Raw genomic sequence first — 20,699 nt, 5'->3', positions numbered from 1 at the left:
GCATCCTGAATATTAGCTATGATGATAGTAGTGCATAATGTAAAAACTTGGGGGTTTGTCAACACACAGTAAGCTAACTTCAACAGTACGGTCACTTGCCTCGATGGCCTTGGCCAACGTTAATTACGTCCTATAATAACTGAAGGGAATGAACTCTTCATCCACGTAGTGTAAGCATTGAGAACCGGGAATGAACTCTTCATCCACGTAGTGTAAGCATTGAGAACCGTTTTGATTTTTATTATGAATTAAAACAAAAGCAATAAACTCGAAGAGTAAGAACTCTACCTTTGTACAAACCCTACAAACCCTAGCTTGTAATACTTGTTGAAGTATTTCAACCATGCAAACGTTCTTCATATTCCACAAGTTCTTCCTTGCTATGACTCGAACAAAAAGCCAAGGCTTGTGGGAGCCTCTTGAAAGAAAATTCCAAAGGGATTGGAGAAGAAGAGTTTCGAGAATTCTATGGAGATGTAATTTCATTCTCCAGAGAAAGTGAGAGAGATCGTGTGTCTTTGGGTCAACCCGAGAGTCATATTTATAGGAATTCTTGGAGAATATTTGCCAAATAATATATTTGCATATTTAATATATTAGGATATAATATCTTATACAAATCATATTTAGATATAATAAGATATCATAATATATATTTAACTAATTTGAATTCAAATTTCAAATATATTTTCACTTAATATATTAAAATACTTTAATTGATTTAATATTTAATGGTATCAAATACCATAAATATTTTTTTCTTTTAATATATTTAATATATTAAATATTAATTTGAACCCTTCAAATTAATATATTTTTCTCCAGTTATATTTAACCTATCTAATGGGTTAAATATTCCTTTGAACTCTTCAAATTAAATTTACTTTTTCAAATTTTCCTATCTAATATATTAAATATCAATTTGAACCTTTCAAATTTTCTTTCAAATATATTAAACCTTCTAGCGTTGTTCTAGGTAAGAGGACCTTATGGACCTACAGATTATAAGCTCAAATGATATAAAATTAATTAATTAAAGTCTTTAATTAATCAATTTTCAATCATTAACTATAGGTCACTCCACTATAGACTAGAGTTGCACTCTTATGCACTGTAGGACAAGTTATGTCCATTGATATAACTATTACAAGCAAGTCGATGTTTCACGAGTTCTTCATAATTACAGCTGGGTCAAAAGTCCATTTTACCCCTGTAATTACATCTTTCACCTTAAGTATAACTGATTCTCTAGTGAACAATTTGTTTATGATCCAATCATAAATCAAGTCCCTCTCCGACCAATGAGAGGGTGGGGCCCATTGTTCAAGTCCCGAAATCAGTACTTGAGAATAACTAACCTACTTTCATTATATGGAAAGGAGTGAGTTCCATCTCATGATATTATGTTCCCAAACTCCCTATTTGGTCAAGTCCCCAAATGGTAGACATAATGACTCGGCTAAAAGAGCCATTCTTACCCATGAAAATTAAAGGACAAGCCCTCACAGGCAGGAGTTCATAACTCACTCAGGATTAAGATCGAGTCGCATATGATCATCATGTGAAAAATTAATCTTCTCAATTAACGGATTTACAAAGAGAGATTATATATTTATTGGACCAGTCTTATACAAACTCATTGTATAGGATACCCCCATTTACATGTCCCCACATGAACGATTTGGATAACATCATCTGTAACGATTACAAATTGGATCGTATCAATGGTGTTACCAGGATAAGGCACCCAACCTTATCCATATACTATAGACTGCTTAGGTTTATGTCAACCACATACGGTTCAAGATTACATTAATAACCAAGGATTTTCATACATGGATAACAATTAAATTACAAATAAAATAATAAAAGTTACTGTTAAAAAACTAAATAATTAATTAGGAAGATTTAGGGCGCAAATCCCAACATTTGTTAGTTATATTCGAACTGAAACATCAACACTTGTGTCAGAAATTATAAATTATTTACAAACGGGAAAGAGGGCTTGGGATACAAAAGAATTCAAAATCAACCCAAAAAATTATACAACTAATTCATGGCCCAGGACGAATACGACTAATAACACTCCGAGTCGACACCCCTCTGTAATAGTAGAGCTCCCAAGCATCTCCCCACCTTGACCAGTACACTAGAAAAGGAGAAAGGTGTAAGTATAAAAATATATTTAGTAACCAACCTACTTGTAGGCCTTCATCGCTTCCTTCTTCTACTAGGTTTCCACGACTTTCTTTTGGTCTATAGGAAGTTTGAGCTTACCCTTTACTGCGCTCTAAGCTACCATGTAGGTCCCCAAGTTGTAATCGATTCTTCATTAATCATCTACCTTTGTTGTCCCTAGTGTTAAAATGTCATCACTAGCCCAATAGGGTCAAGCCCAACAATTATTGTATGAATAATTATATTTATGATTTAGAATTTTAAAAATAAATTTAAGAAAATGATTTAGGGATTTTAGGAATAAATTTATGAAAATGATTTAGGTATTTTAGGGAAAAGGTTAGAAATTTTAGGAATAGATTGACTACCTCTAGTATAAATACCCCTCCATCCTATTTAGTTCATCATCCCAAGAAATCACAAGCAATACAAGGTAGTAGTTTCTACCGAGTGTTTTGTAAATCTCTTCTCGATTGGTCTTAATAAAGTGTGCGAGTGTTTCCCACAGAGAGTTGTGTTCAACAAGCTGGTACCAGAGCGAGGTTAATGTAGGTTATCTGATCTCTTGGAATTCTTAGTATGCTCTGTGGTTGCAGCTCTGTCTGATCTTCCACATCAGAAACGATTTCGTGAGATTAGTAGTGAGTGAGTTTCTTTTGTGTCGTGAGTAGTCTGTGACTCTGCAAGTCTGGTTTCGAAAGAGCTTGTTTGGTATTACTGATGCATAACCTGATGGTGTTAATATAACACATGCGGAAGCAATTTGGATCTTAGGCGCTTTTAGAACATCAATTATTGTAAATAACTAGCATGTTCATAAGTATTAAAACTTAATGAGTTTAAATACTAACCTTTTGTAGTTCAAACTCCTTTTGCCTCACGAACTGGTTTCGAACCACCACTAGTGTCTTCTCCACTATCCTCCGGCCTTAGAACGGGATTGTGGAATCCTGTGAGTGACTAAACTTGGGAGGGATTTTGTATATGTGAAAGAGAGTGTTTGTGAGAGGTTTTTCTCAAGGTTTTTCATCAAGATCAAGAATCCCTTCCAAGTATCATGATCACTCTATTTAAAGAGTCAAGTTTGCATGTTCATGCAAACTTGAGATCACCAAATTTTGACACTTAAAATTCCACTCAAATGTTTGGGATTATGTGGCAAGCATGCATGTTTGAGTTAACCAAATTTTGACACTCAAAATTCCACTCAAACTTGTGGGGTTTATTTGGCAAACATAAGTTTGGTTAAACAAAATTTTGACACCTCAAAATTCCACTAACATGGATTTTTCCATTAGATGAAAGTCAACATTTTGACTTTATTCATTTTAATTCAAACTATTAATTTGAATAATGAATTTCAAATTAAAGTAACATTAAATGATTAATTAAACTATTTAATTAATATTTAATATTAATTCAAATGTCAATCCCAATCAATTCCGACACATAATTGATTAAGATATTTAAATCTTATTTAAATATCTCAGATTCTCTCTTTTCGTTTAATTCGTAAATAAAACAAAATTGCGGTTAAATATATCGTATATATGTAACGCATATTCCCTAATTTGAATTCGAACACTTCGAACTCACTCGTCACACTGTTCTATTGTTTAGTCCGATATGAGCTAGCAGAGGGACCTAATGGACCTATAGATCATGGGCTCCAACGATCCAAGATTAACCGATTAAACTCATTATCCTGGTTAACCAACATTCGTTAACTACTAGGACACTCCACTATAGCCTAGTAGTTGCACTCCCCTCACTATAGATATATTTCTGTCCATCTGATATAACCATGATTAGTAAGTCGATCCTTCACAGGTTGTTCGTAACTAGAGCTGGGTCAATTTACCGTTTTACCCCTGAAGTTACTTCGTGTTCCTTATGTCTCACTGATCCTCTAATGAACAATTGGTTTGTGGTCCAACCAGTAAACCGAATCCTTCTCAGGCCAATGAGAGGGTGGGGCCCCTTGTTCAAGACCTGGAGTCAGTGCTTAAGGGAACTACCTTTCTTCTATCCCTAAAAGTGGGTAGGAGTGAATTCCGTCTTGCACCCCACGTCCCCAGCCATTCACCCAGTCTTACCCCTGAAATGGGAGGCCTGTTGAGTCGGCGAACTAGAACCACTCTCACCCGTGCAAATCTAAGGATAATTCCGAATAAACAGGAGTTCATGGTTAGCTTAGGATTAAGACCGAGTTACCTAGGTTATCGAATGAAAAGAAAATCAGTCACAAAGTAAACAACTTTATAAAGTGAGAGTGGTTTTCTTCATGGTCCGATCTTATGCAATACTCATTGCATAGGACGCCCCCACTCACATGTCTCCACATGCACAATTTAGTGATCACATTGTTTATATCATATACAAAAGTGGGCCGCATCCATAGTGTCCCCAGAATAAGGTACTCAGCCTTATCCTTATACTATAGATCATTTTGACTATATACTTGAACTTGATCCACTCTTATGTCTCTACATATAGTTCAAGTAGTCATACTATAGCCATAGTGTTCTTAGTTTATTGGATTTAGATTAATGATCGTAAAGTTCACTTTATTCAATAACAATTTTTACTGAATAAACATCAATAATAACTTTATTGAAAATAGAATATATCTTTGTTTACAAACTATGAGTTTTAGGACATAAAACCCAACATAACCAACACGATGGGTGATTTTCAAATCGTTGGAGAAATCAAGAAACTCAACAACAACAACTACAATACGTGGGCAACATGCATGATGTCCTATTTACAAGGACATGATCTTTGGGAGATCGTTGGCGGGTGCGAAACTACACCGCTAGAGGATGATTCTAACGGCGCCTTGCGCAAATGGAGAATCAAAGCAGGCAAAGCAATGTTTGCCCTGAAGACCACAATCGAAGAAGGGATGTTAGAGCATATTTGGGATGACAAGACACCGAAAGAAGCATGGGACACGTTCGTGATGTTGTTCTCAAAGAAGAACGATACAAGACTACAACTTCTGGAGAACGAGTTGTTGTCAATTTCACAACGTGACATGATGATTGCTCAGTACTTCCACAAGGTCAAGCCGATTTATCGGGAGATTATTGAACTAGACCCGAAGTCTGCCATTGTAGAATCTCAAATGAAGAGGATCATAATCCACGGATTGCGACCAGACTATCGAAGCTTCATTATTGCTATACAAGGATGACCCACGCAACCATCACTTGTAGAGTTCGAAAATTTGTTAGCCAACCAAGAAGTCATGGCTAAACAAATGGGAGACATCACATTGAAGGGTGAAGAAGAAGCACTCTACACAAGTGAAAGCCAGAGCAATAATAGGTCATCTACAAAACGCGGATACAATGGTGACAAAAGAAGAAGTCACCAAGAAATTGTACAACCAATGAGAGCTCAGAAGAACGACAACCAAAGTTCTCAAGGAAAAAGATTTGAGGGTATTTGCTACAATTGTGCGAGGAAGGGCCACATGTCCAGAGATTGTTGGTCCAAGAAAAAATCTATCGAGAGCAATGTGGCATCCTCCAACATGGAGATGGAGGAGGAATGGGATGCAGAGATATTGTATGCCTTAGAAGAAGATGAGCAAGCACTCACGGCGATGATGGGAGACCATATCGATTATGAGAATGATTGGATCGTTGATTCATGATGCTCAAATCACATGACTGGCGATTAGAGGAAATTGCAAGACAAGAAAGAGTACAAAGGAAGTCGTATGTTATGCACAGAAAATAACACACAGTTGTCAATTGCTCAGATCGGCAATACGACAATCATGCCTGGCAATAAATCTGATGTAGTGTCACTACATAATGTCTATCATGTAGCAGGAATAAAGAAGAATTTGTTGTCAGTTTCACAACTAACAACATCAGGAAACTATGTCTTGTTTGGGCCAAAAGATGTGAAAGTCTATGAAGATATTAAGATAACAGGAAAGCCGACAATAGAAGGACGAAGAGTGGATTCCATTTACGTTCTATCTGCAGAGTCTGCCTATCTTGACAAGACACGGAAGAATGAGACAACAGATCTATGGCATGCAAGACTGGGACATGTTGGCTACCACAAGTTAAAGCTGATTATGGAAAAATCCATGCTCAAAGGTCTCCCTCAACTTGAAGTCAAAACAGACGTTGTGTGTTGGATTCCAATATGGTAAAGCTCATCAATTACCATACAAAGAGTCAAGTTTCAAAGCGAAGAAACCATTAGAGTTAATTCACTCTGATTTGTTTGGTCCAGTCAAACAAGCATCGATCAGCGGAATGCGGTATATGGTGACATTCATTGACGATTACTCAAGATATGTGTGGATTTTCTTTATGAAAGAAAAGTCTGACACATTTTCGAAATTTCAAGAATTCAAGATGATGATCAAAGGAGAAATAGGAGAGAAGATCTGTTGTCTACGTTCAGACAATGGTGGAGAATACACGTCAAATGAATTTGATCAATATTTACACGAGTGTGGGATAGGACGTCAGTCTACATGTGCCAACACGCCACAACAAAATGGTGTAGCAGAAAGAAAAAATCAACATCTTGCAGAAATCTGTCGAAGCATGTTACATGCAAAGAATGTTCCAGGAAGATTTTGAGTTGAAGCTATGCGAACGGGCTGCCCATGTGATCGACAAACTTCCCCAACCAAGGCTAGGGTTTGTCTCACCATTTGAGATACTATGGGACATGAAACCTACAGTTAGCTACTTCTGAGTATTTGGTTGTGTTTGCTATGTATTTGTGCTTGACCATCTACGTAGCAAGTTTGACAAGAAAGCAGTCAAGTGCATATTTGTTGGATATGACAATCAAAGGAAAGGGTGGAAGTGTTGTGATCCAACAAGTGAAAAATACTATACATCAAGAGATGTAGTTTTCGATGAAGCATCTTCATGGTGGTCCTTAGAGAAGAAAGACTTACTCGATTCAAACAAAATCGAAAAAAATTTACAACAGAAGATGGGGGAGCTAACTACGCACATTCATTTAAATGTTGATGTGCCTAAAGATCCAAGTGACATTGATATTGACGAACAAAAAGTGATTCAATCAAGAGAATCTGATAGAAATGAGACGACACATCAACAACTTAGGCGATCAAATAGAATCCAAAGGTCAAATCCTAAGTATACCAACACAACTATTGTAGAAGACGAAGATAATAAGTCAGAGACATATGAAGAGGCTTGGTAGAAAGCGATGAAGGAAGAATACAGATAACCAAGTAGCAAATGTGTTTACAAAAGATCTAACATGAGAGTTTTCGTTGTCAGCTCAACATGGTGCAACGAATGAGGACTAGTGCTGAGGGGGAGTGTTAAAATGTCATCACTAGCCCAATAAAGTCAAGCCAACCATTATTGTATGAATAATTATATTTATGATTTAGGATTTTAGAAATAAATTTAGGAAAATGATTTAGATATATTAGGAAAAAGGTTGAGAAATTTTAGGAATAGATTGACTACCCTCCACTATAAATACCCCTCCATCCTATTTAGTTCATAATCCCAAAAAATCACAAGCAATACAAGGTAGTAGTTTCTACCGAGTGTTTTGTAAATCTCTTCTCGATTGGTCTTAATAAAGTGTGCGAGTGTTTTCCACTGAGAGTTGTGTTCAACCCTAGTGCCTCTTCGAGATTCCTTCCTAAAACAAAAAAGACGCTCTGGCTGAGTGGTTAAGGTGTGTCCCTGCTAAGTACATGGGGTTTCCCTGCGAGAGTTTAAAAGACATACAACACCATTCCCCTCTCAAACCGATGTTGGATATGGGATGGAAGACATACAACACCATTCCCCTCTCAAACCGATGTTAGATATGGGATGGAAGCGAAGAAAAGATAAATTTTTTACACAACACCTGTGTCAGAAATTTGAAGTTATTTACAAATGGGAAAAAGGGCTTGGGATACAAAAGAATTCCAAATCAACCCAAAAAATTATACAACTAATTCATGGCCCATGTCGAATACAACTAACAACACTCCGGGTCGACACCCCTGTGTGATAGTAGAGCTCTCGAGCATCTCCACACCTTGACCAGTACACTAGAAAAGGAGAAAGGTGTAAGTATAAAAATATACTTAGTAACCAACCTACTTGTAGGCTGTTAAGAATGAGATAGAAAATATAATTGGGAAGGTGTGTATTATCATTGATATTGATATCCTTTAAATAGGAATATAATTGGGAAGGTGTGTATTATCATTGATATTGATATCCTTTAAATAGGATACAAGCTAGTACAAATGAGGAAAATATAAAATAATTAAATACTGAATAAAATAAAATATACTCTAAATCAAATCATAAATGGAAGAATATTAACATATAATATCTAAGATATATTCCATAAATAATATATCTCAACACTCCCTCTCAAGTTGGAGAGTGTATGTTAATCACGTCCAACTTGTCTTTAACTTGTCTTTACGATTGGTCAATAACATCCAAGTTGTCTTTCACTCTTGTCTCCTCAGTAATGAAAATATCCGTAAAAAAATAGACCGCCTTTGATTGGTTTGCATTTTTAGACTTTCAAGAAATTATTGAATTTTCAAGAAAGATGCAAGACTCAGAAATAGGCCGCAATGATTGACTCGAGGATTGGTAACTTGTCCCATTTAATTTGATTTGGAACAAATGAATATCCTCCCTGACACTTCTTTGTCCAAATCAAAATTATATAACAAATCCATGGCCCATGTCAAATACAACTAACAACACTCCGGGTCGACACCCCTCTATGATAGTAGAGCTCCCGAGCATTTCCCCACCTTGACATGTACACTAGAAAAGGAGAAAGGTGAAAGTATAAAAATATACTTAGTAACCAACTTATTTGTAGACCCTCATTGCTTCCTTCTTCTACTAGGTTTCCACGACATTCCTTTGGTCTATAGGACGTTGGGCTTACCCTTTACTGCACTCTAAGCTACCGTGTATGTCCCGAAATTGTAATTGATTCCTCATTAATCATCTACCTTTGTTGTCCCTATTGCCTCTTCGAGATTTGTTCCTAAAACAAAAAAGTTTCTTTGGCTGAGTTGTTAAGGCGTGTGCCTGCTAAGTACATAGGGTTTCTCCGTGAGAGTTTAAATCTCTTAGGCGACGAAAAATTCATTTTTTTTTACTAGCCAAAGGCCACTGCTAAAACATGTTGTCCATTTTGGCCCGTTACCTCACGATCTCATAGAGGTATTCACACGCTTGGAATGTTTTGTTCCCCACTCAAACCTTTGTTTCCCTCTCAAACCGATGTTGGAACTGGGATGGAAGCGATAAAAAGATAAATTTTTACACTTTAAAAGACATACAACACGTGTGTCAGAAATTTCAAGTTATATACAAACGGGGAAAAGGGCTTGGGATACAAAAGAATTCAAAATTAACCCAAAAAATTATACAACTAAATCATGGCCGAGGTCGAATAAAACTAACCACACTCCGGGTCGACACCCTCTGTGATGGTAGTGCTCCCGAGCATCTCCCCACCTTGACCAATACACTAGAAAAGGAGGAAGGTGTAAGTATAAAAATATACTTAGGAACCAACCTACTTGTAGGCGCTAATCGCTTCCTTCTTCTACTAGGTTTCCACGACTTTCCTTTGGTCTATAGGACGTTGGGCTTACCCTTTACTGCGCTCTAAGCTACCGTATAGGTCCCGAAGTTGTAATTGATTCCTCATTAATCATCTATCTTTCTTGTCCCTAGTGCCTCTTCGAGATTCATTCCTAAAACAAAAAAGTCGCTTTGGCCAAGTGGTTAAGGCGTGTGCCTGCTAAGTACATGGGGTTTCCCAGTGAGAGTTTGAATCTCTCAGGCAACGAAAAGTCCATTTTTTTTTTACTAGCCCAAAAGTCACCGCTAAAACATGTTGTCCACTTTGGCTCGTTATCTCACGATCTAATAGAGGAATTCACACCCTTATATATGGAATGTTTTGTTCCCCTGGTTTAGGGCTTGGGATACAAAAGAATTCAAAATCAACCCAAAAAATTATACAACTAATTCATGGCCCAGGTCGAATACGACTAACAACACTCCAGGTCAACACCCCTTTGTGATGGTAGAGCTCCCGAGCATATCCCCACGTTGACCAGTACACTAGATAAGGGGAAAGGTGTAAGTATAAAAATATACTTAGTAACCAACCTACTTGTAGGCCCTCATCGCTTCCTTCTTCTACTAGGTTTCCACGACTTTCCTTTGGTCTATAGGACGTTGGGCTTACCCTTTACTGCGCTCTAAGCTACCGTATAGGTCCCGAAGTTGTAATTGATTCCTCATTAATCATCTATCTTTCTTGTCCCTAGAGCCTCTTCAAGATTCATTCCTAAAACAAAAAAGTCGCTTTGGCCAAGTGGTTAAGGCGTGTGCCTGCTAAGTACAAGGGGTTTCCCAGTGAGAGTTTGAATCTCTCAGGCGACGAAAAGTTCATTTTTTTTTTTACTAGCCAAAAGTCACCGCTAAAACATGTTGTCCACTATCGAGATTTTCTGTTTTCATTTTTTTAAATCGAGAGGTGAACGAAAAGTTAAGGGCTTCGGAAGAACTGCATGACAAAAATACGAGTAAGTTATGGATATGACTAAATTTAGAAGCACCAGTTGTCTAGTGGTAGAATAGTACCCTGCCACGGTACAGACCTGAGTTCGATTCTCGGCTGGTGCATCCCGAAGATTAGCTATGATGATATTAGTGCGCATAATTTGAAACTTAGGGTTTGACACAATATCAGTTAAATTAATAGATGACACGTGTAGCACTATCGAGATTTTCTGTTTTCATTTTTTTAAATCGAGAGGTGAACGAAAAGTTAAGGGCTTCGGAAGAACTGCATGAGCAAAATACGAGTAAGTTATGGATATGACTAAATTTAGAAGCACCAGTGGTCTAGTGGTAGAATAGTACCCTGCCACGGTACAAAACCGAGTTCGATTCTCGGCTGGTGCATCCCGAAGATCAGCTATGATGATATTAGTGCGCATAATTTGAAACTTAGGGTTTGCCACAATATCAGTTAAATTTATAGATGACACGTGTAGCACTATCGAGATTTTCTGTCTTCATTTTTTTAAATCGAGAGGTGAACGAAAAGTTAAGTTAAGGGCTTTGGAAGAACAGCATGACCAAAATACGAGTAAGTTATGGATATCACTAAATTTAGAAGCACCAGTGGTCTAGTGGTAGAATAGTACCCTGCCACGCTACAGACCTGAGTTCGATTCTCGGCTGGTGCATCCCGAAGATTAGCTATGATAATATTAGTGCGCATAATTTGAAAACTAGGTTTGCCACAATATCAGTTAAATTTAAACATGACATGTGTAGCACTATCGAGATTTTCTGTTTTCATTTTTTTAAATCGAGAGGTGAACGAAAAGTTAAGGGCTTCGGAAGAACTGCATGACCAAAATACGAGTAAGTTATGGATATGACTAAATTTAGAAGCACCAGAAACATGACATGTGTAGCACTATCGAGATTTTCTGTTTTCATTTTTTTAAATCGAGAGGTGAACGAAAAGTTAAGGGCTTCGGAAGAACTGCATGACCAAAATACGAGTAAGTTATGGATATGACTAAATTTAGAAGCACCAGTGGTCTAGTGGTAGAATAGTACCCTGCCACGGTACAGACCCGAGTTCGATTCTTGACTGGTGGATCCCGAAGATTAGGGATGATGATATTAGTGCGCATAATTTGAAAACTAGGGTTTGCCACAATATCAGTTAAATTTAAACATGACATGTGTAGCACTATCGAGATTTTCTGTTTTCATTTTTTTAAATCGAGAGGTGAACGAAAAGTTAAGGGCTTCGGAAGAACTGCATGACCAAAATACGAGTAAGTTACGGATATGACTAAATTTAGAAGCACCAGTTGTCTAGTGGTAGAATAGTACCCTGCCGCGGTACAGACCCGAGTTCGATTCTCGGCTGGTGCATCCCAAAGATTAGCTATGATTATATTAGTGCGCATAATTTGAAAACTAGGGTTTGCCACAATATTCGTTAAATTTAAACATGACACGTGTAGCACTATCGAGATTTTCTGTTTTCATTTTTTTAAATCGAGAGGTGAACGAAAAGTTAAGGGCTTCGGAAGAACTACATGACCAAAATACGAGTAAGTTATGGATATGACTGAATTTAGAAGCACCAGTGGTCTAGTGGTAGAATAGTACCCTGCCACGGTACAGACCCGAGTTCGATTCTCGGCTGGTGCATCCCAAAGATTAGCTATGATAATATTAGTGCGCATAATTTATAAACTAGGGTTTGCCACAATATTAGTTAAATTTAAACAAGACATGTGTAGCACTATCGAGATTTTCTGTTTTCATTTTTTTAAATCGAGAGGTGAACGAAAAGTTAAGGGCTTCGGAAGAATTGCATGACCAAAATACGAGTAAGTTACGGATATGACTAAATTTAGAAGCACCAGTGGTCTAGTGGTAGAATAGTACCCTGCCACGGTACAGACCCGAGTTCGATTCTCGGCTGGTGCATCCCAAAGATTAGCTATGATTATATTAGTGCACATAATTTGAAAACTAGGGTTTGGCACAATATTAGTTAAATTTAAACATGACACGTGTAGCACTATCGAGATTTTCTGTTTTCATTTTTTTAAATCGAGAGGTGAACGAAAAGTTAAGGGCTTCGGAAGAACTACATGACCAAAATACGAGTAAGTTATGGATATGATTGAATTTAGAAGCACCAGTGGTCTAGTGGTAGAATAGTACCCTGCCACGGTACAGACCCGAGTTCGATTCTCGGCTGGTGCATCCCAAAGATTAGCTATGATAATATTAGTGCGCATAATTTATAAACAAAGATTAGCTATGATAATATTAGTGCGCATAATTTATAAACTAGGGTTTGCCACAATATCAGTTAAATTTAAACATGACATGTGTAGCACTATCGAGATTTTCTGTTTTCATTTTTTTAAATCGAGAGGTGAACGAAAAGTTAAGGGCTTCGGAAGAATTGCATGACCAAAATACGAGTAAGTTACGGATATGACTAAATTTAGAAGCACCAGTGGTCTAGTGGTAGAATAGTACCCTGCCACGGTACAGACCCGAGTTCGATTCTCGGCTGGTGCATCCCAAAGATTAGCTATGATTATATTAGTGCGCATAATTTGAAAACTAGGGTTTGGCACAATATTAGTTAAATTTAAACATGACACGTGTAGCACTATCGAGATTTTCTGTTTTCATTTTTTTAAATCGAGAGGTGAACGAAAAGTTAATGGCTTCGGAAGAACTACATGACCAAAATACGAGTAAGTTATGGATATGACTGAATTTAGAAGCACCAGTGGTCTAGTGGTAGAATAGTACCCTGCCACGGTACAGACCTGAGTTCGATTCTCGGCTGGTAGATCCCGATAATTAGCTATGATGATATTAGTGCGCATAATTTGAAAGCTAGGGTTTGCCACAATATCAGTTAAATTTAAACATGACACGTGTAGCACTATCGAGATTTTCTGTTTTCATTTTTTTAAATCGAGAGGTGAACGAAAAGTTAAGGGCTTCGGAAGAACTACATGACCAAAATACGAGTAAGTTATGGATATGACTGAATTTAGAAGCACCAGTGGTCTAGTGGTAGAATAGTACCCTGCCACGGTACAGACCCGAGTTCGATTCTCGGCTGGTGCATCCCGAAGATTAGGGATGATTATATTAGTGCGCATAATTAGTTAAATTTAAACATGACACGTGTAGCACTATCGAGATTTTCTGTTTTCATTTTTTTAAATCGAGAGGTAAACGAAAAGTTAAGGGCTTCGGAAGAACTGCATGACAAAAATACGAGTAAGTTATGGATATGACTAAATTTAGAAGCACCAGTGGTCTAGTGGTAGAATAGTACCCTGCCACCCACGGTACAGACCCGAGTTAAGGGCTTCGGAAGAACTGCATGACCAAAATACGAGTAAGTTATGGATATGACTAAATTTAGAAGCACCAGTGGTCTAGTGGTAGAATAGTACCCTTCCACGGTACAGACCCGAGTTCGATTCTCGACTGGTGGATCCCGAAGATTAGGGATGATGATATTAGTGCGCATAATTTATAAACTAGGGTTTGCCACAATATCAGTTAAATTTAAACATGACATGTGTAGCACTATCGAGATTTTCTGTTTTCATTTTTTTAAATCGAGAGGTGAACGAAAAGTTAAGGGCTTCGGAAGAATTGCATGACCAAAATACGAGTAAGTTACGGATATGACTAAATTTAGAAGCACCAGTGGTCTAGTGGTAGAATAGTACCCTGCCACGGTACAGACCCGAGTTCGATTCTCGGCTGGTGCATCCCAAAGATTAGCTATGATTATATTAGTGCGCATAATTTAAATCGAGAGGTGAACGAAAAGTTAAGGGCTTCGGAAGAACTACATGACCAAAATACGAGTAAGTTATGGATATGACTAAATTTAGAAGCACCAGTGGTCTAGTGGTAGAATAGTACCCTGCCACGGTACAGACCTGAGTTCGATTCTCGGCTGGTGGATCCCGATGATTAGCTATGATGATATTAGTGCGCATAATTTATCAGTTAAATTTAAACATGACACGTGTAGCACTATCGAGATTTTCTTTTTTCATTTTTTTAAATCGAGAGGTGAACGAAAAGTTAAGGGCTTCGGAAGAACTGCATGACCAAAATACGAGTAAGTTATGGATATGACTAAATTTAGAAGCACTAGTGGTCTATTGGTAGAATAGTACCCTGCCACGGTACAGACCCGAGTTCAATTCTCGGCTGGTGCATCTCGAAGATTAGCTATGATGATATTAGTGCGCATAATTTGAAACTTAGGGTTTGCCACAATATCAGTTAAATTTATAGATGACACGTGTAGCACTATCGAGATTTTCTGTTTTCATTTTTTTAAATCGAGAGGTGAACGAAAAGTTAAGGGCTTCGGAAGAACTGCATGACCAAAATACGAGTAAGTTATTGATATGACTAAATTTAGAAGCACCAGTGGTCTAGTGGTAGAATAGTACCCTGCCACGGTACAGACCCGAGTTCGATTCTCGACTGGTGGACCGCGAAGATTAGCTATGATGATATTAGTGCGTGCATAATTTGAAAACTAGGGTTTGCCACAACACGTGTAGCACTATCAAGATTTTCTGTTTTCATTTTTTTAAATCGAGAGGTGAACGAAAAGTTAAGGGCTTCGGAAGAACTGCATGACCCAAATACGAGTAAGTTACGGATATGACTAAATTTAGAAGCACCAGTGGTCTAGTGGTAGAATAGTAACCTGCCACGGTACCGACCCGAGTTCGATTCTCGGTTGGTGCATACCAAAGATTAGCTATGATGATATTACTGCGCATAATTTGAAAACTTGGGTTTGCCACAATATCAGTTAAATTTAAACATGACACGTGTAGAACTATCGAGATTTTCTGTTTTCATTTTTTTAAATCGAGAGGTGAACGAAAAGTTAAGGGCTTCGGAAGAACTGCATGACCAAAATACGAGTAAGTTACGGATAGGACTAAATTTAGAAGCACCAGTGGTCTAGTGGTAGAATAGTACCCTGCCACGGTACAGACCCGAGTTCGATTCTCGGCTGGTGCATCTCGAAGATTAGCTATGATGATATTATTGCGCATAATTTGAAACTTAGGGTTTGCCACAATATCAGTTAAATTTAAACATGACACGTGTAGCACTATCGAGATTTTCTATTTTCATTTTTTTAAATCGAGAGGTGAACGAAAAGTTAAGGGCTTCGGAAGAACTACATGACCAAAATACGAGTAAGTTATGGATATGACTAAATTTAGAAGCACCAGTGGTCTAGTGGTAGAATAGTACCCTGCCACGGCCGAGTTTGATTCTCGGCTGGTGCATCCCGAAGATTAGCTATGATGATATTAGTGCGCATAATTTTAAAACTAGGGTTGCACTATCGAGATTTTCTGTTTTTATTTTTTTAAATCGAGAGGTGAACGAAAAGTTAAGGGCTTCGGAAGAACTGCATGACCAAAATACGAGTAAGTTATGGATATGACTAAATTTAGAAGCACCAGTGGTCTAGTGGTAGAATAGTACCCTGCCACGGTACAGACCCGAGTTCGATTCTCGGATGGTGCATCCCAAAGATTAACTATGATTATATTAGTGCGCATAATTTGAAAACTAGGGTTTGCCACAATATTAGTTAAATTTAAACATGACACGTGTAGCACTATCGAGATTTTCTGTTTTCATTTTTTTAAATCGAGAGGTGAACGAAAAGTTAAGTTAAGGGCTTTGGAAGAACAGCATGACCAAAATACGAGTAAGTTATGGATATGACTAAATTTAGAAGCACCAGTGGTCTAGTGGTAGAATAGTACCCTGCCACGGTACAGACCCGAGTTCGATTCTCGGTTGGTGCATCCCAAAGATTAGCTATGATTATATTAGTGCGCATAATTTGAAAACTAGGGTTTGGCACAATATTAGTTAAATTTAAACATGACACGTGTAGCACTATCGAGATTTTCTGTTTTCATTTTTTTAAATCGAGAGGTGAACGAAAAGTTAATGGCTTCGGAAGAACTACATGACAAAAATACGAGTAGGTTATGGATATGACTGAATTTAGAAGCACCAGTGGTCTAGTGGTAGAATAGTACCCTGCCACGGTACAGACCTGAGTTCGATTCTCGGCTGGTAGATCCCGATAATTAGCTATGATGATATTAGTGCGCATAATTTGAAAGCTAGGGTTTGCCACAATATCAGTTAAATTTAAACATGACACGTGTAGCACTATCGAGATTTTCTGTTTTCATTTTTTTAAATCGAGAGGTGAACGAAAAGTTAAGGGCTTCGGAAGAACTACATGACCAAAATACGAGTAAGTTATGGATATGACTGAATTTAGAAGCACCAGTGGTCTAGTGGTAGAATAGTACCCTGCCACGGTACAGACCCGAGTTCGATTCTCGGCTGGTGCATCCCGAAGATTAGGGATGATTATATTAGTGCGCATAATTAGTTAAATTTAAACATGACACGTGTAGCACTATCGAGATTTTCTGTTTTCATTTTTTTAAATCGAGAGGTAAACGAAAAGTTAAGGGCTTCGGAAGAACTGCATGACCAAAATACGAGTAAGTTATGGATATGACTAAATTTAGAAGCACCAGTGGTCTAGTGGTAGAATAGTACCCTGCCACCCACGGTACAGACCCGAGTTAAGGGCTTCGGAAGAACTGCATGACCAAAATACGAGTAAGTTATGGATATGACTAAATTTAGAAGCACCAGTGGTCTAGTGGTAGAATAGTACCCTTCCACGGTACAGACCCGAGTTCGATTCTCGACTGGTGGATCCCGAAGATTAGGGATGATGATATTAGTGCGCATAATTTATAAACTAGGGTTTGCCACAATATCAGTTAAATTTAAACATGACATGTGTAGCACTATCGAGATTTTCTGTTTTCATTTTTTTAAATCGAGAGGTGAACGAAAAGTTAAGGGCTTCGGAAGAACTGCATGACCAAAATACGAGTAAGTTACGGATAGGACTAAATTTAGAAGCACCAGTGGTCTAGTGGTAGAATAGTACCCTGCCACGGTACAGACCCGAGTTCGATTCTCGGCTGGTGCATCTCGAAGATTAGCTATGATGATATTATTGCGCATAATTTGAAACTTAGGGTTTGCCACAATATCAGTTAAATTTAAACATGACACGTGTAGCACTATCGAGATTTTCTATTTTCATTTTTTTAAATCGAGAGGTGAACGAAAAGTTAAGGGCTTCGGAAGAACTACATGACCAAAATACGAGTAAATTATGGATATGACTAAATTTAGAAGCACCAGTGGTCTAGTGGTAGAATAGTACCCTGCCACGGCCGAGTTTGATTCTCGGCTGGTGCATCCCGAAGATTAGCTATGATGATATTAGTGCGCATAATTTTAAAACTAGGGTTGCACTATCGAGATTTTCTGTTTTTATTTTTTTAAATCGAGAGGTGAACGAAAAGTTAAGGGCTTCGGAAGAACTGCATGACCAAAATACGAGTAAGTTATGGATATGACTAAATTTAGAAGCACCAGTGGTCTAGTGGTAGAATAGTACCCTGCCACGGTACAGACCAGAGTTCGATTCTCGGATGGTGCATCCCAAAGATTAATTATGATTATATTAGTGCGCATAATTTGAAAACTAGGGTTTGCCACAATATTAGTTAAATTTAAACATGACACGTGTAGCACTATCGAGATTTTCTGTTTTCATTTTTTTAAATCGAGAGGTGAACGAAAAGTTAAGTTAAGGGCTTTGGAAGAACAGCATGACCAAAATACGAGTAAGTTATGGATATGACTAAATTTAGAAGCACCAGTGGTCTAGTGGTAGAATAGTACCCTGCCACGGTACAGACCCGAGTTCGATTCTCGGCTGGTGCATCCCAAAGATTAGCTATGATTATATTAGTGCGCATAATTTGAAAACTAGGGTTTGGCACAATATTAGTTAAATTTAAACATGACACGTGTAGCACTATCGAGATTTTCTGTTTTCATTTTTTTAAATCGAGAGGTGAACGAAAAGTTAATGGCTTCGGAAGAACTACATGACAAAAATACGAGTAGGTTATGGATATGACTGAATTTAGAAGCACCAGTGGTCTAGTGGTAGAATAGTACCCTGCCACGGTACAGACCTGAGTTCGATTCTCGGCTGGTAGATCCCGATAATTAGCTATGATGATATTAGTGCGCATAATTTGAAAGTTAGGGTTTGCCACAATATCAGTTAAATTTAAACATGACACGTGTAGCACTATCGAGATTTTCTGTTTTCATTTTTTTAAATCGAGAGGTGAACGAAAAGTTAAGGGCTTCGGAAGAACTACATGACCAAAATACGAGTAAGTTATGGATATGACTGAATTTAGAAGCACCAGTGGTCTAGTGGTAGAATAGTACCCTGCCACGGTACAGACCCGAGTTCGATTCTCGGCTGGTGCATCCCGAAGATTAGGGATGATTATATTAGTGCGCATAATTAGTTAAATTTAAACATGACACGTGTAGCACTATCGAGATTTTCTGTTTTCATTTTTTTAAATCGAGAGGTAAACGAAAAGTTAAGGGCTTCGGAAGAACTGCATGACCAAAATACGAGTAAGTTATGGATATGACTAAATTTAGAAGCACCAGTGGTCTAGTGGTAGAATAGTACCCTGCCACCCACGGTACAGACCCGAGTTAAGGGCTTCGGAAGAACTGCATGACCAAAATACGAGTAAGTTATGGATATGACTAAATTTAGAAGCACCAGTGGTCTAGTGGTAGAATAGTACCCTTCCACGGTACAGACCCGAGTTCGATTCTCGACTGGTGGATCCCGAAGATTAGGGATGATGATATTAGTGCGCATAATTTATAAACTAGGGTTTGCCACAATATCAGTTAAATTTAAACATGACATGTGTAGCACTATCGAGATTTTCTGTTTTCATTTTTTTAAATCGAGAGGTGAACGAAAAGTTAAGGGCTTCGGAAGAACTGCATGACCAAAATACGAGTAAGTTACGGATAGGACTAAATTTAGAAGCACCAGTGGTCTAGTGGTAGAATAGTACCCTGCCACGGTACAGACCCGAGTTCGATTCTCGGCTGGTGCATCTCGAAGATTAGCTATGATGATATTATTGCGCATAATTTGAAACTTAGGGTTTGCCACAATATCAGTTAAATTTAAACATGACACGTGTAGCACTATCGAGATTTTCTATTTTCATTTTTTTAAATCGAGAGGTGAACGAAAAGTTAAGGGCTTCGGAAGAACTACATGACCAAAATACGAGTAAATTATGGATATGACTAAATTTAGAAGCACCAGTGGTCTAGTGGTAGAATAGTACCCTGCCACGGCCGAGTTTGATTCTCGGCTGGTGCATCCCGAAGATTAGCTATGATGATATTAGTGCGCATAATTTTAAAACTAGGGTTGCACTATCGAGATTTTCTGTTTTTATTTTTTTAAATCGAGAGGTGAACGAAAAGTTAAGGGCTTCGGAAGAACTGCATGACCAAAATACGAGTAAGTTATGGATATGACTAAATTTAGAAGCACCAGTGGTCTAGTGGTAGAATAGTACCCTGCCACGGTACAGACCCGAGTTCGATTCTCGAATGGTGCATCCCAAAGATTAATTATGATTATATTAGTGCGCATAATTTGAAAACTAGGTTTGCCACAATATCAGTTAAATTTAAACATGACATGTGTAGCACTATCGAGATTTTCTGTTTTCATTTTTTTAAATCGAGAGGTGAACGAAAAGTTAAGGGCTTCGGAAGAACTGCATGACCAAAATACGAGTAAGTTATGGATATGACTGAATTTAGAAGCACCAGTGGTCTAGTGGTAGAATAGTACCCTGCCACGGTACAGACCCGAGTTCGATTCTCGACTGGTGGATCCCGAAGATT

General features: G+C 38.0%; 1 protein-coding gene and 13 non-coding genes across 14 annotated transcripts; all 14 read left to right on the top strand.

Annotated features, from left to right (window-relative positions):
* Positions 1 to 4,861: 4,861 nt before the first annotated feature.
* LOC147787796 (uncharacterized) lies at positions 4,862 to 5,377 on the top strand. Its single transcript, XM_087118744.1, has one exon. The coding sequence runs from the start codon at positions 4,862 to 4,864 to the stop codon at positions 5,375 to 5,377; it is 516 nt and encodes a 171-aa protein (XP_086974870.1).
* A 5,175-nt stretch (positions 5,378 to 10,552) lies between these two features.
* On the top strand, positions 10,553 to 10,634 carry TRNAS-GCU (transfer RNA serine (anticodon GCU)). Its single transcript has one exon. It is a non-coding gene; the product is annotated as a tRNA-Ser (tRNA).
* A 1,729-nt stretch (positions 10,635 to 12,363) lies between these two features.
* On the top strand, positions 12,364 to 12,434 carry TRNAG-GCC (transfer RNA glycine (anticodon GCC)). Its single transcript has one exon. It is a non-coding gene; the product is annotated as a tRNA-Gly (tRNA).
* Positions 12,435 to 12,645: 211 nt separating this feature from the next.
* On the top strand, positions 12,646 to 12,716 carry TRNAG-GCC (transfer RNA glycine (anticodon GCC)). Its single transcript has one exon. It is a non-coding gene; the product is annotated as a tRNA-Gly (tRNA).
* A 211-nt stretch (positions 12,717 to 12,927) lies between these two features.
* TRNAG-GCC (transfer RNA glycine (anticodon GCC)) lies at positions 12,928 to 12,998 on the top strand. The gene has a single exon. It is a non-coding gene; the product is annotated as a tRNA-Gly (tRNA).
* A 253-nt stretch (positions 12,999 to 13,251) lies between these two features.
* TRNAG-GCC (transfer RNA glycine (anticodon GCC)) lies at positions 13,252 to 13,322 on the top strand. The gene has a single exon. It is a non-coding gene; the product is annotated as a tRNA-Gly (tRNA).
* A 493-nt stretch (positions 13,323 to 13,815) lies between these two features.
* Positions 13,816 to 13,886, top strand: TRNAG-GCC (transfer RNA glycine (anticodon GCC)). Its single transcript has one exon. It is a non-coding gene; the product is annotated as a tRNA-Gly (tRNA).
* A 588-nt stretch (positions 13,887 to 14,474) lies between these two features.
* On the top strand, positions 14,475 to 14,545 carry TRNAG-GCC (transfer RNA glycine (anticodon GCC)). Its single transcript has one exon. It is a non-coding gene; the product is annotated as a tRNA-Gly (tRNA).
* A 1,214-nt stretch (positions 14,546 to 15,759) lies between these two features.
* On the top strand, positions 15,760 to 15,830 carry TRNAG-GCC (transfer RNA glycine (anticodon GCC)). Its single transcript has one exon. It is a non-coding gene; the product is annotated as a tRNA-Gly (tRNA).
* Positions 15,831 to 17,129: 1,299 nt separating this feature from the next.
* On the top strand, positions 17,130 to 17,200 carry TRNAG-GCC (transfer RNA glycine (anticodon GCC)). The gene has a single exon. It is a non-coding gene; the product is annotated as a tRNA-Gly (tRNA).
* Positions 17,201 to 17,788: 588 nt separating this feature from the next.
* Positions 17,789 to 17,859, top strand: TRNAG-GCC (transfer RNA glycine (anticodon GCC)). Its single transcript has one exon. It is a non-coding gene; the product is annotated as a tRNA-Gly (tRNA).
* Positions 17,860 to 18,594: 735 nt separating this feature from the next.
* Positions 18,595 to 18,665, top strand: TRNAG-GCC (transfer RNA glycine (anticodon GCC)). Its single transcript has one exon. It is a non-coding gene; the product is annotated as a tRNA-Gly (tRNA).
* Positions 18,666 to 19,158: 493 nt separating this feature from the next.
* TRNAG-GCC (transfer RNA glycine (anticodon GCC)) lies at positions 19,159 to 19,229 on the top strand. The gene has a single exon. It is a non-coding gene; the product is annotated as a tRNA-Gly (tRNA).
* Positions 19,230 to 19,817: 588 nt separating this feature from the next.
* On the top strand, positions 19,818 to 19,888 carry TRNAG-GCC (transfer RNA glycine (anticodon GCC)). Its single transcript has one exon. It is a non-coding gene; the product is annotated as a tRNA-Gly (tRNA).
* The last annotated feature ends 811 nt before the right edge of the window (positions 19,889 to 20,699 follow it).

Source organism: Cucurbita pepo, chromosome 16 (genome assembly GCF_057944985.1).
Source record: "Cucurbita pepo subsp. pepo isolate OVF chromosome 16, ASM5794498v1, whole genome shotgun sequence".
Taxonomy (NCBI): domain Eukaryota; kingdom Viridiplantae; phylum Streptophyta; class Magnoliopsida; order Cucurbitales; family Cucurbitaceae; genus Cucurbita; species Cucurbita pepo.
This window is presented reverse-complemented; position numbering and strand designations above follow the sequence as displayed.

Coding starts and splice junctions, on each gene's coding strand:
- LOC147787796 (XM_087118744.1), top strand. CDS start 4,862: ATGGGTGATTTTCAAATCGTTGGAGAAATCAAGAAACTCAACAACAAC.